We start from the raw sequence: 15,457 nt of genomic DNA on the forward strand, positions 1-15,457 counted from the left end.
TATTTTCTATAATCACACTTTCAACAAATAAATGCTTATACAAACACATTTATAATTGTTAATATTCTACATATACACTCAAAAATCAATGTTAATATTGCACCTATATGAATGAGAAATATAATGTTTCAATACATGATTTATTGATATTATAAAGTATGTGTATATTATATTTGCATTATGCATAAACAAATAAGCGACCCGTGCACTTGCACGGGTACACTGCTAGTATATATATATATAACAATTGTATAATTTGGGAAGAAGAAAATGAATCACCACATATATAACAATATAATCCACAATTAGTAACATATATGACAATTAATAATATATATAACAATAGAATTCACAATTAATAACAAATTACAATTATTTTTTTGGTTTCCCACAGGTATCCTCGCACTGGAGGCAATCCTGTCCGAGCCGGGAACATCACAGGTACGTGGGGCTAACTCTCCCAGCGGACATTTTTTCCATCCACAAGACTCGAACCCGAGACCTTACTTAAGGGGAATCAAGTATGTACCACTTGAACTAACGCTCGTTGATCAGTAAATTTGAACTTATGTTTGATGAAGAAAGAACATAAAGGTTATTTTAGAGAGGAAAGGGAAAAAGTAAAGCAAGAAACTAGAATAATTCTTAACAATAGAAAAACATTTGGAAAATAGAATAAATATGAGAAGAGGTTAAAAAGTGAGATATTTTTATGAAAAAATATAACATAGTAACAACATAAGAATTTTATACATACACCATTAATATATTATTCGAAAATCGCAAATAAGGAATCAATGTGTAAATTTCTATTATTTATATTTAATTATCATTAATTTTTAAATATATAATATTGGTCATGTAAATATCATTACACCGAAAATACATAAATATTACACTAGATTTAATTTTATAATCATAGTAATCATTCTATTAACGTTATATTATCTAATTTTACTACCGGTTGATAAGTGGTATATCAATATACGTAATAATAAGAATCCCTAAAAAAATGGTAAGCAAAATTTGGAGTGATAAAAGTTGGGTAATTAATTAACGGACATGATTTTATCTTCCACATTACTACATATGACATATACCAAACCATATATATATATTGAACATGTGATGTTTCTTTTGTTGTAAGAAAGAAGAGAAAAACCATTTTGTTTCTCTTCTTTTCAACACCATTTTCACGTTTCTTTCTTTTATTAGTACCTTCTCTTAGAAAGGCATGGAGAGCCTTGAAGAAAATGTTTGTGGTTTCATGGATGAATATTATTATTCTAATGAATCTGAGTCACATGGTTCTCCGGTGGATCTATGGTGGGAGGAAAATGAAACCTACTCAAATGAACCACCACAAAGGACTATGTATTGGGAATCTCAACTTGCACTGCTTCAGGTATATAATTATATGATTGTAAGATCGAGATTTATTTTTTCTAAAAATTATTTGGTTGAATATATGTTTTTGTTTATCTGTAAACGTTTTCGGTTCGGACAAGATAGCCTCTAATGCATGTTTTTTTGTTAGAGATGTGCCCTCTTATAAGAATCATCATATTAGTTATAAGAGGATGAAAAAAAATTGAATTTTGACTACAAAGTTTCACTTCAATGCTGCAAATTTTATGTGTCTTTATTTGGTAGAAACTTGAGTTGCCATAGCAAAATGAAATAGAACCAATTATGGTGCTGGGAAATTCTTGTATTGGGCAAAGATATAAATCAATAATTAGTCTAGTTCTAAGTATCAATGTCTTAACTAAGGGAAGAACACTAAGAAATTTGTTACATTAAGTTAATTTGTTTTTGAACGAGTTTGATTTCTCTTGAATATGATATTGAATTCAACTTTGTGAATGAAGAAAATAAACACATATTAGGAAAAGTTTACCAAAATTTGTTTTCCTATTTTTAGACATTACAAATAATAATTAATTCCTTAATTAGTTAATTGATTGAAAAGCACAATATGGCCATGAAAAGAAATTCTCCAATTAGCTAATTAATCGGTAGAAGAATATATTTTGCTTGTTACATATTATATTTTATTGGTGGGGATACACAGCTTTCAATAGAATTATGCTGTAAGATTCTTTTAAATAATTACTTTTATCAGCTTTAAATAAAATCATAATTCAATCCAAGTTGAATTATTTGTTTGAAGAATTGGAATATTCCTGATATCTTAAAAAGTAATAAAATATTCCCTCAAGGATATTCTTAAATATTCTCGATTAATAGAGAGATAAGTACTAGACAATGAAATATCATTTTTGTCGAATAAGATTCTTGTCTTTTAACAATCATTGAGGTTTCAGGTTATGTTTGATGAGATAGAAATACACATAAATGACATTATAATAACTTGATAATTTGAATGTGTTGTGAAGTAAAAGGAAAAGTGTGTTTATTTATGATAGGAAATTTTGGAGCGGTACCAGTTAAGTGGAATGAAATTGAGAAAAGAGGTAGAGCAAATCGTAGAAGAGGTTAAAGCTTCTGATTATTGCAACTGTATTGATACAAACTCTTTCGATTGCACTACTTGTTTGAGAAGAGAAGTGGTTGTTATGCTCAGAGAAAGAGGATTCACCACCAACCTTTGCCTATCAAAATGGACTACCACACATAAGTTCCCAGGAGGTATATACATAGAGTTATATTTATCGGATAAGTATCTGTTGTCCCAGACCATGTCTCGGACCAAAAACAAGAACTTATCGACATTTATGTAGCATGGTATTCTATATATTAACCATTTGTTGCTTTTGTATTTTAGGGTCTCATGAGTATATTGAAGTGATTGCAAGCACATTAACAAGGAAGAAGCAGATAAAATTTCTGATAGAGTTGGAACTGAAGGACCATTTTCAGATTGCAAAAGCAGGAGAAGAATATCAAGAACTTATTTCAACTTTGCCAGAGTTTTATATAGGGAAGCCTGAGTACCTGAATGCTCTTGTAAGAGTTATGTGTGATGCTGCAAAGAAATCAATGAAGGAGAAGAAAATGTATATTGGTCCTTGGAGGAAGAGTAGCTTCATGCAAATGAAGTGGTCAGGGTTCAATAAAAAATGGACTTCAGAGAACTTCTTGGATAGACTTGGAACACAAGCAACTGAACCTTACCTTAGAATTAAAGGAGCTTCCCCTGCAGTGGTAGTGACTTAACTTGTTTCTTTAATAATAAGCCAACTTCAATGGCAGATCTTGAAGGGGAATTTTGGACTCAAACACCCCTTAGTAGTAGGAGTTGATGCCCTACCGGAGTACGATATCAATACGCGCAAGCAATTGATGCTCCTTTAGGTGCAAGATTACAATGTAATATAAATGCCTAGCAAAAATAGCATGAGGCATTAGTAAGTACTGTAGTAACTGAGTTTTCTGTTATAAATGATTTGGTTGAATGTATATTCAACTTCAAGATCAGATGCTAATTTTAGATATTACAATATACATTGGCATGCACTCTAGTACTAGTAGTAGTAGTGCTTTTGAAGCTTGCTTAAGCACTTTTCTTACATTTCATAGACTCATAGCAGAGAAATATCACAGTAGCAAAATGTACTTAAATATTTTACAGAGGACATTTTCCAGTAATTGAGTTGAAACTTTTTAAACAAAATTCAATTGAAGTAAATTGGAGAAAAGTAAGTCAACTGTCACAGCAATCATTAGGAAGTGAATATTTATAACTGAAGGGTGGAAGAACAAATCTGATATAACATACACACCCATAGTGCAGGTTCTTAAGAGGGTTGCTTAGCTTTAGCAACCATATCTTAAGGATTTGTAGGGATTAAGGGGTTGCTTATGGGGTTTAAGTGGGGCCATAAAGAGAAAACAGGGTAAAATTGAAGAGTGTAAGGTATTTTGTGGGATCTATTTAGGGAAAAGTTTAGGAGTTGTTGAGATAGAGTAAAATATTAGTTGAGTTGGTTAAATGATGTATTATAGGGGAGTGTGGCAAAATATTAAAAAAATTCAAGTCAGACCCATTTAAACAACTCCAATGGGTTGCAAGGATAAAGATGCTCTATGCATCAATGAATAGTGTGGCTTGTTTAGACTCTTGAGACTGTCACACCAGCATTTCTTCTCACAAGACTGAACTTCATATTCTTCAGACTCTAACCTCCATTGGTAAGACACTGCAGATTCTTGAGACTCTGCCAAGTGAGGCAAGAGTACGAGCATAAGCAAATGGGAATGGATCTCATGAGCACATGGCAGGGTCTTAAGTTCAGCCTTGAAATGTAAAAGACTCAGTTTGAAAAACCAAAAGACAGTAACAAATTGAAATGATTTCTAAAATATGCTGATTTTGACACAATCTTGAGTAAGCTCTTCAATATTTTTATATTAGTAAAACTTGTAATAATTCTTCATAATTCAATCCAAGAAAATTTCCCGCAAAACTTGTACCATACTACAAAAGTCTCAGGCTGATCCACTGAGGACCAAAGATTGTGAATATATGATGTGAGGTTGACCCATTTCAAAGGTGGAACAAGAGGGACAGTAAATGTTGAAGTTAGCCACCAACATTAACCAATTCCACATCAAATACAAGCCAAGAATTCGGTGGTATACTCCCAGCACGTTTGTCTCCATACCTGTGTAACATAAAACAAAACAATAATGTTTCTTTCTCATACAACAATTCTGGGACAACATTTAATTGTTCCTTTTAATTATTTCATATATTTTTAGATGTGAGTATATATAAAAGGACAGAAATAAATATTTCTGGTGTCAAATACAATTTTCAAAATATGACTAGATTTAAATAACAAAACTCAAACAAAACATAAGAGTCATCAAATAACAAAGGAAGTAATATCCAATTCAAATAACAAATTAAATTTGATCGCTCCAAGATCATTCAGATATAACAAATAATATAGGAGACATTGGGTAATTCCATACCCCATAGATGGTGGAACTGTGATTCTTCTTTTGTCACCAATCCTCATCCCTGAGGAAAAAAGAAAAGAAAACTACAATAAGAACCAAGAATAACATTGGAGTGCTTAAAATTGTGTAAGACTATACATTACCATTGACTCCAACTTCCCACCCCTTGATGACTTGTCCTAAACCTGTAAACACAAGAAAATAGGTAAATGTATATACAAAAAGAAAATTTTCAGCAAATGCAGCAAGTCAACACAAAACATACCAAGGCGAAATTTAAATGTTGCTCTCCCCACATTTGAGTCAAATATTTTTCCATTCTTTTTTAGTTTGCCAATATATTTAACACTGACCTGAAATCAAACAATAAGTTAGTGTTAAGAGAAATTAAATTGGAATACAAGTTAAACAAAATTACTACTCGGTAAACTAAGTCAATTCAGCTATCTAGAAATTAGTAGATGATGTGTAACCTTCTTTCCAGGAGTAGCACTTTTGCCATCTGGTTTACCCGTAGATAACTCCTCAATAACCAACCCATTTGCAAAGCTTCTAACTTGAGATGGCTTGTCTTCAGTCTGTTTTTTCCCTGATTTCTCTGAGATGGATAAATCCTTATTTTCAACAGTGTTAGCAATTTGATTTGGAGTAGTTGCCTCTTCAGACTCTTTGGTCGTTTTCTTCTTATTCTTCTTCTTGTTTTTCTTCTCAACAAGGACCCTGCTAACAAATACCACAAACTTTAATAGTGCAGCAAAGGACAGAAGAGATCCAGCCTCCTAAATTTCCAAGCTTTAATGTCTCAAGCAAAGAAAATAAAGTTTAATTGAATATGCAACCCTTTGTAAACAGAGAACCAAACAAGACTTGAAGATTTGACATCTTAGGGAATTGAATTCCAGTTTATTGAAATAGAAACATAAACTGAGAAGGAAAAGTCAATTTCCAGTAGAATTTTAGTTCAGTTGACAAAGTGTTCTGAGGAGGATTAGTCAACAAAAGAGGAACACATTTGCATACCAATATTATGTACCACTTGAACCAACGTCCGTGGGTAACAAATTACAATTTAGTAACATATATAACAATACAATTCATAAAATATATTGCAATTAGTTACATATATTGGTATATGCTGGTTTCAAGCCCAATCCCGTGAAAGTTAGAAGATAAGTTCCAAATCATTAAGTCATTGAAAAAGTAGCATACATATACATAACAATTTAGTAAATAATAAAATATATAATAATAACATCTATATATATAATAATTTAGTAACACATATAACATTTCGTTCACACAAAATTGGTATTTTAAGCCATAAGGTGAAGAAATCAATTAATTGTACAACATTATTTCATACTATATATTTCTTTAATATACGTTCGGTTTGAACGGTTCTTAAATTTCTAAAAATATGAATTAAACCAAATTTAAATAGTTCCTTAAAAAAAACCAAATCGAATCATATTTTATAGTTTGATTCAGTTCAGTCACACTGATTGGGGTTTGAGTTGGTGCCACTTACACATCTATAAATAGAATATTTGCATTTGGTTGCAAATTAGTAATTATTTCAACAACTGTCATTCTAATTTATGAGAAGCCTATAGAGGCTATAATAATAAAGAATACTTAGAGATACTTTGAAGAGACCAATATAAAAAATACTTGGACCAAGTTTGAAGAGGCTAAGTAAAGAAACAACAAGTATACAAATAGCTAACAAAAAGATTGGGCAATAAGTATGTAGAGACTTGGTTAACAAAGATGCTTCAGCAACGAGTTTCAAGAGACTTGGTTAACAAATAATAATATTACAATGAGCGTAAAGAGACTTGATTAAGAAAAACACTAGTTCGTGCCTAGAGGTGTTGAATAATTGTGTAGGTGTGGTAAAGCCTTGTCTACTGAGATTCCTGGAGAGGAATTTTTTACTCGAGTGCTTGGAGATACTTTGTTTTTTAATGATCTAGAGCTTGAAGAGAATAAGTTAAAAGAATACTTAGATGTATGAAGAGACTTTGTTAACTTGTAAAATCTATAATTTGATCATAAATCTTGGTGCTGTCAAGGACTAGACTTAGCCAGTGTATGAGTGAAAGATAAAATGTGTCCATACACTACCTTTATTGCTCTATATTAAGCACTGTTCCAATCGAAGGTGTTATCCATTTAAGTTACTTTTACACGAGTCTGATTGTATACATTCTTAAACATATATTAATCAAACATATCTACATGTTTCTGTACACTCACATGTCTGAACAAAAGTTCAGCTAAGCAATATAAAAATTAAATCAATACTTAAATACTGATATATACAATTCAACTCCTTCTCGTGTTCATCTTGTCTCTTTCAAAATTGGGGTCAAAATCTCTCCCATTCTAATTTTGGCTCCCTCCAAAGTGGGGGTTTGTAAAGGGAAATTAAAATTATAAAACCAGGGAGTTATTTTTCCTCCCCTACACTCTAGTTTAATAAAACCAGGGAGTTTCCCTTCTCTCTATCTCCTCTATTGAAATCATTAATCATCCCTCCTCCATTGAAACATACCATAAATATAGTCACTGTTCGTTAACTCATTTCCACTAACATGAATTATGCTAGAGCTCAATTCTTCACATTACATTTTCTTGAACACTTTTCATTGTAAACTCATTAGGGTGTCCCCTAGCATATCGTCCTATGATCACAATAATATCAAAGATGCGTCATATTTGGTTCTTTAGATTAGGGTCATCCGGTCATGGCCTCTTAGCCCTTATCTTACCTTTATCATTCAAATGTTCTCATTTAATATGGTGTCTGCACCATATGCTCCACAACCACGCATTCTTTACCATCTTCATAAATTACATATATTGACACACCAGAATGGCGCATTGTGTGGCTCACCCCAAACAACATAAAATAAAAGCATGTACACCAAAAAATAAAAATGAATGGAACACAAAAAATCAACGCCATAGTATTATTGTTCACATAGAAATGCATATTTCAGAAGTAGCTTGATTGAGCTAGCAAGAGTTCCAGCTCTGCTAATACTTTTGCTGCTATTGACTTCAATCTAGAATCACTCTTTTGGGCTATATTAATGAGAACCACCTGAGCAGATTCTCCATACTTTACTCTGTACTCTTCGACCCGGAATATTCTTTCCAGCATCCATATAGCTTTCTCTTGAACCTTTGCATCCTCTAATTCAAGACACTTTATAATAGCCTGTACCCCGGAAAATTTAGCAATGGAATTGACACCACCTTCCCAAATTTCATCTTGCAAGAGAGTTGAAAGGGCAATCAGAGCCGCTTCGACTGCTTCCCTCTCCTTATCTTCCAATATCCGGATCAGTGGACGCACAGCACTTGCCTTTACTAGACAAAATGTGCTGTTGACAAAGCAGTTGCCACCGTGAACTCCACAATATGCATCCATTGAGGGCAGTACACACAACCACCTTGACTTTCTGGACTTCCTAAGAGTCAGAGAATTTTGTGATAGTTGAGCAAGAGAAGTAGCAGCTTTAGATTTTGTGATTGCTGAACCACTTGAGAGCAGTTTTACGAGCAATGGAAATACACCATGTTCTGCTGAATAAAGTTGTAGTTTCTTGTCAGAGGAATTTGTGAAGCGTATAATAACACATGCAGCACTCTCAGCAAAACTAGTTGTCGACGGTGAGTTACTTCCTATGCTAGAATTCATAATGGATATCAAAATGGGCAGAAAATTTGCAGTCTTCATTATGTCTGTCACATTTTTGTCAATAGCCGGAAGGTTACTTAGTATGCCAACGGCAGCAGCTTTTTCACTCGCCAATGTTGATGATGCGACAATATTAACAAGTATGAAAAGATAAGCTTCATCAAGATGTTCAGCCAGTTCATTTGTTAGATCTTTGGATAGAGTGTAGAGCAAGTGCAAGACCTTACTCCGGATTTTAGTGTTATTTTCCTTTAGGAAGGGTAAGAGTAGATGAAGTGCACCTTTTTCCTTCATTTTTCTTCTCAATTTGGAGGCGCCAGGATGGGAAGCTATGCTATTTAGTGCTTCTAGTAGATGACTTTGAATTATAGGGCTGGAAAGATTCAAAAGTGAAAGCATCTGCTGAGCCACATCTTGATTAATAAGAATGGATTCTGACTGAGCAATTCTAGCAAGAATAGCTGACGCAGGCTCCCGTAGAGTCATAAGCACAGATGTTACAGAGAAAAGAAGTTGCAGCAGGGACCGTACAATTCCGGATTTGATCAAGCGTTGCACATTTTCAGTCAAGGTAGACAGATTTTGCAGTGCATTGAGAGCTGAGAACTTGGACTCAAATTTGCCAGAATTAAACATTTTGACAAGGGGCTCAATTGCCCCATCTTCTCCAAGGGCAAGTTTGCTGTGATCAGTAAGTTCCAACCTAGAAAGTGCTGTTGCCATTAGGATCTTATTCATGTCGGATCCTGAAATAACATGATTTGGAAATTTCAGGTTTATGGAACATATAAAGGTTTATTTCAACTCAGATCATTCTCTAATTTAGAAACTAGCATATAAACAAACTAAAGGTGAAAGTGATTGACCAAGCCCATCAAAATGTTATCACACAACAAATTTGTTACCAACTTACCAATAAATGCATACAACATTTAGGTAGAAGAAAATGCATCCACATTCTACATGTCTGAATTAAAAAACAGCATAATACTGGGTTTAGCAAATGTTAATTCAGTAGGGAAAAAGCCAAGACTATCAAATTAAGTTAGAACTGGAGTTGAATGTAAATTATATTATCCTAAATTAAGAAAAAGTGATTTTTGCCTATCACATCACAGCCTTTCCTCCTCGGATCGTGGCACATACACCCAATATAAACATGCTGCCATTAGTTAAGATTTCATAAGTTTAGAAGATAGCTAGTTACAAACAAATGGTGACTTTGCTGTTTCTACTAAGTCCACCAATTTCTTACTCCTTCCACTAGGAAGTTATAAAAATAAAATTCAATTATGTCTTCAAGTTACTTGTACAGTTAAACAGTGGACCGTCCAGAAAAATACCAGAAAAGTGAAGAGATGTATAAATTAAAGAAAGTTCTGCATCACCTTCCTTCAAATACTGCACTAATGACCTAAAGTAACCAGCCTCTGCCATATGAAGTGCATTTTGAGTATTACTAGACAATATTTCCAATAACTTTGCTGCATCATGTGAAGCAATGGGGTCATCTGCATTAAGGATAGCAACTAACATAACAATAGACCCCTTAATTCTTCCAAGCCGCCGCCGAACTTCAGCAAGGATAGAGAGTTCAAGCAACAGCCCCACTGCTTCTCTCCTCTCTTGTGCATCCCGTGTCAAAGACTTCACCACTTTGGATAAAGACTCAATATCTGCCATCTTCTCCTGCACAGTATTACATTTTCACTCAACATATATATCCATATTTACAAGAAACATAAATAATTTTTAGGATTTTACCTTTTTCTCTTCATTTGCGAAGGAAATACTTCTTAACAATTGAATGATGGCCAGCCTGTTGTTTGCCTGACATGAACCGAGACGATTGAAGAGAATGGCAACAATTGCCTCTTCATTAATTAAACCACTATGGTAATTCTCATTCCTAATGAACTCCTTTAGTCTCAAAAGTGCAACCGCAAAATCTTCATCATTGCCATTCTTAAGTTGCAAAACAACATCACCAATAGTAACATTAATTACTTCCTCTTCTATTTCCCAATTAACCTTCCTATCACTACTAACAGACTCTGATATTGGACTTGAAGTTACACTCCAATTGTCAGCAAACCTTGCATTCATCAACTGTCTTTGCAATTTACCAATCTTTTCTCTAAAATCCGTGGACATTTCAAGGCTGGCTACAAGAAGAACACCTAATGATCGACCAATATCATGAGTTATGTCCTCAATTTGCTTAATCGGTTGTCTCAAATTGGTGCTTCTTATCAAAGCTTTAGCACGCCTTAGCTCATTCTCAAGTGATTCCAACGATTTTCTAATAGGTGGCTTGTCCATGAAGGCACCTTTATCCCTCAAGTCATCGAAGATTGGAGAGAATTTCTCAACCAACATGGCAAACTCAGCAAAAATATCTACCTCCATGTCAGAGTTCTTAGCAAAACAGGCAACCTCATCAGCCAAAACTATAAGCTCTGACAACAATTCAGAAAATTTTCTCTTTTTCATGTTTTCCATCTTGTGTATGAAAAACTGTATTGGAGCATAAAAATAAGAATCAGTTATCAGTTATATAAGAGAAGAACCCGGAGTGGCCAACCATAAATAACCGGATAAAAACCCCGAGAGGTGGCAACTGAGTTGTTAGAGCTGTGAGATATAAAATGTGAGCATCTGGGTTCAAACTCCGGCAGCTGCAGAGTATCCTCTCTCCTTGCAAAAAACTTTGCCTACAAAACTATCAACAAATTAAGACAATTTTTTTACAAATAATACATAGACAATAATAACCAAACAGAAAAAATATACAGAAGATGGGAGGAGGGGAAGAAAACAAATTACCTGTCTCTTTATCTTAGACTAATAAGCTTAAAATTGAGAAATTTTGAGAAAATGAAATCAAAATTGCAAAGACTAAGACCAACCCACTATTTCTTAATTATTTTTTCTTCTTCTTGGCGTTGAAGAAGAAGGGTAAAACACGGGGTTGAATATTTGTGATATTTGGAATATAGGCTATTGGACAAGGTGTAGTGAGGGTCATTGTCAGACGGCTATGACCCAATGAATTAAATACAAAACATGTGGTTGCCTTTCTTTCCTCGTCAAGATATCACACCCTATGTGCTTAAATGATTGTTGAAATGGAAGACGAAGTCAATAACCGTGTACTTTCCATGTTGGTATAGACAGTGTTATTAAACTCGGAGTGGTCATTGACTCGGTCATGCTACTCCACATAATTCTGATTCGCTCTCCTTTGCAGTACCATTGAACCCACCGTGCAGTATTCTCCGTCTAAACCACTCCTGCTGTATAACAGAATCACACTGTCGTCTCTCGCCGTTGTGGCTCCTTCTGCAGAGTGACACCGTCGCACAACCACGACGATCCCGTTGCATGTCGGAGTTCCATGAGTTTGGCGCCGTGCTCGAAGAGTCACTGTGACCAACCTCATCATGAATCAAATGTAGGTGGATTAGTTTATTACATAAGAAGGAAGGTTCTATCCAAGTTACATGTAAGTTATTTAGGATTGATGCAAGTGGGGATCTAGGTCGGGATATAATGGGAATTTTATTAAGGTGAAGGTATAATGAGAAGGGTTTTTTATATGAATGTCTAGGTAAGGAACTAACATATATTTTGAGTGTAAAATCTATTTACTGATCGTAGATTTATATATTATTTATTTTTATTTAAAAATAAATGATAATAAAAAAATTAATGATGGATGATGCAGTGACAATGTAAAAAACATTTACACTATTAATGTAAATATCTTTTTCTCATATAATTATATTTCAGGTGTGTGGTTACTCTTCCTGATTCTAATAAGTGTCGCTTTCAAAAATCGAATATTTTAGCTTTTAGTTATTTTAAAATCTAATAAAATCTTATATTCATACCACTAAATTAATATCTTATTGATATATAATGAGAAAATTGAAATATAGTCCATACAAATAAGTATGAAACTTATTAACTCAAAATAAGTATGGGAGCTTAGGCCATCAAACCAAATTGAAACTTATTTATGGACAATACTAATCATAATCCTAAAATAAATGCATGGTATATTTATCTTTCTAAATTATTATTTTCATAATTAATCCTACTATTTAGATTGTGATACATAGTAAAGTTAGAATTAATGATCAACATTTTAAAATATTGACCATTAATTTTAATTTTGTCATGTGTCACAATTCAAACTTAGAACTTCATAAAATGACTTCTCTAAATATGATGGAAGTTTGATTCATAACATGTGTATGAAACTATGAGTAATGTTTCCTTAAGGAGGTAAAACTTATTTAGTAGTGCTATTAGATAAGCTTACTCTTGGTGCACATCAACAAACATAATGAAATTTTTTTATAGCAATTAATGTTAGGCTTAATTTAGGATTTTTATTTTTAGCTCATTTCATCTTGATTTGGTATTTGGATTATGAAATTTTATCTGTTTTTATTTTTGAAATATACATTACTACATTTTTTTTGAAAATACATTACTACATTTTTGAAATATACATTACTACATTACTAAAATTTTCCTACTAAAATTATGTTCTCATGTTTCAATACTTTCTCACGTCTAAAAATATATTCCCTTGAAGTAGCATGTGAATGTTTCATTCTCACGTCTAAAAATTATAACTTTCCAATTGTACTCATATTTATTCCTAAGTTTTCTTTTTATTTGGATTTATATATTATATATGTAGTGTTAATATACCTTATTGATAATACTTTGATTTTTATTTATGTTAATAATGCATTCTCTTTTGTTAATTCTATTCTTGAATTTTTAGAGACGTTGTATTTATTCTTTTAATCTCTTGATTCCTTCTCCACTTGAGGTTAGTATAAGTAATTTAAAAACATTTTTTATTCTAAACAATTACTAGATAAGTAATCAAATACCAATTTTTTGGTTTGTTACTTAGTTATATCTTATCAAAAAATATTAATTTTCCTTTCTCAACTATATAACTATATTGATAAAAAATATTTTTAGAATATGGATATTTTGATAACTATATATCTATTTCCAGGAATATACATTATAAACAAACATCATTTAAAGTTGTTTTCATGAATGTGATTCCCAAAAAATATAAATGTTAACCAAATATATATTATTCTAATATACCCAAGAGTGACATTCCTAGTAATAATATTCATAGGAGTATGATTCCTAAAATTATAAATTTATACTTTGAAACAAAAACCCCTAACAGTTATAAATAATGGGTTAGGGAAAAGTTTTGTCTAATAAATTCTCTCCTCGTTGAGAGATCACTACCTCACCCTTGACTTGTCTTAAAGATGCCCATGAACGAGATCTTAACCTGGTCGAATTTAAAAATTCAAAAAACCATCTATTAGCCTTGATTTTACCATATTAGAATAAAATTATTAATAAATTGTTAGGAATATTAGAACATGTGTTATCATAGAGTATATCTTTTGGTGTAAGGATAGAACATTTGTGTTACGATTATAATAAGAGTAGAATACAATAATTTGTAAAAATCGTACATGTAATTCTAAACTTCTTATATTTTCTCTCTTCATCATATACTCACTCTAGAAGCATCATCCTCCTCCTCTTTCATTTTAGACTAAGCTAACACGGGATACAACCTTATATATGATAACTTCATTTTAAAATTTATTTTAATGTGTTAAAAGTTTGGAGGGGCCGAAATGAAACTTAGTGAGACGGAAGGAAATAAAAGGAAGGTGAGTTACCTCTCTAACTTAGAAGTCACATTTGGCCACATGACTTCATAATGTTCCACTTTATTTAAAAAACCTAACTTAAGTTAGGATAGACCAACACATTTTTTTGAGTGACCCATTTATTTTTTTAATTTCCAACTTTGAAGTCATGATGAGTTAATATGATTTTTGAGTGATACATTTATTTTATAATTTTCCAATCAAGAATTCATGGTGGGCCAACATGAGTTATGATTGGCCCATTTATTGTTTTAATTTCCAGCTCAGAGGTCCCAATCGACTAAGATAGCTTCTGAGTGATCTATTTATTTTCAATTTTCCAACTTGACCCATTTGTTTTTTAAATTTACAAGTCGTATTGTGCAAATACTCTTTTAACATCGTGTTGGGCCTGGATTTGAAGTCATGTACAGTGGTATGGATTAACGAGTAAATGACGCAATTATTTCTTCAGCCAATAATATCAAGTAAATGAAAAAATAATCTATGTTATTAAATTAGATTGAAAACGAAACAAACATAATTGATTTAGTCTCCTCCCAAATGAGTCTTAGTCTCACACTAAGGCGTGTGCCTCTTTCGTTCGGGTAGTTGGAGTCCACGTCCACTTTGTTCTTCATTTGATTGTTCTATAAATATTTTTTTATGTACCTTGGAAGTTGGAAGAACTAAGACCGGAATCATGTTGATCAAAATTTTAGGATAGACCGTTGAAGTATGGCACTTGCTAATTTAGGGGTATCGATATTCACAACAAACAAATTAGTATGAAAATCACTCATAGTTGCAGCAAATGAGTGACGTTGAAATATTCAAAGTGGTGTTGGGATGATGGATGATATCAAAATGACATTTTTCGCAGTTGAATTACGAACATCTGGGACATGGGAGCTTGCGGTGTCAGGGCTTGAGGAATTGAAAGATAGTGTATGATATGTAATCTTGCAGGAGTCAATTGGTTGATAAAAAGGGTTGGAGTTAGTGAGTTAGCAATTCATACATTCTTGCATATGCAATGGACCTTTAAGTAATGGTCCTTGCAAAATTTGATTTTTACGGTCACTCCAAAATTTTATTCATTGTG

General features: G+C 32.8%; 3 protein-coding genes across 4 annotated transcripts; 1 reads left to right on the forward strand and 2 right to left on the reverse strand.

The window, feature by feature from the left end:
* On the forward strand, positions 1,140 to 3,508 carry LOC109347898. 2 transcript variants are annotated; one of them, XM_019588015.1, is made up of 4 exons: positions 1,140 to 1,405; positions 2,430 to 2,652; positions 2,789 to 3,091; positions 3,149 to 3,508. In XM_019588015.1, coding segments are annotated over exons 1-4 (699 nt in total). In that variant the 5' UTR covers positions 1,140 to 1,234; the 3' UTR covers positions 3,151 to 3,508. The 2 variants fall into 2 exon arrangements, with proteins under 2 accessions (XP_019443560.1, XP_019443559.1); XM_019588014.1 differs by having other exon boundaries at positions 2,789 to 3,508.
* On the reverse strand, positions 4,198 to 6,519 carry LOC109347018 (peptidyl-prolyl cis-trans isomerase FKBP53). Its single transcript, XM_019586752.1, has 6 exons — positions 6,458 to 6,519; positions 5,403 to 5,649; positions 5,195 to 5,282; positions 5,073 to 5,114; positions 4,942 to 4,990; positions 4,198 to 4,628 (listed from the first exon to the last, which is right to left on the reverse strand). The coding sequence occupies exons 1-6, from the start codon at positions 6,517 to 6,519 to the stop codon at positions 4,547 to 4,549; spliced, it is 570 nt and encodes a 189-aa protein (XP_019442297.1). The 3' UTR covers positions 4,198 to 4,546.
* LOC109347899 (U-box domain-containing protein 44-like) lies at positions 7,740 to 12,132 on the reverse strand. The gene is made up of 3 exons (XM_019588016.1): positions 10,403 to 12,132; positions 10,027 to 10,327; positions 7,740 to 9,384 (listed from the first exon to the last, which is right to left on the reverse strand). The coding sequence occupies exons 1-3, from the start codon at positions 11,138 to 11,140 to the stop codon at positions 7,931 to 7,933; spliced, it is 2,493 nt and encodes an 830-aa protein (XP_019443561.1). The 5' UTR covers positions 11,141 to 12,132; the 3' UTR covers positions 7,740 to 7,930.

This window comes from Lupinus angustifolius, chromosome LG05 (genome assembly GCF_001865875.1).
Source record: "Lupinus angustifolius cultivar Tanjil chromosome LG05, LupAngTanjil_v1.0, whole genome shotgun sequence".
Classification (NCBI taxonomy): domain Eukaryota; kingdom Viridiplantae; phylum Streptophyta; class Magnoliopsida; order Fabales; family Fabaceae; genus Lupinus; species Lupinus angustifolius.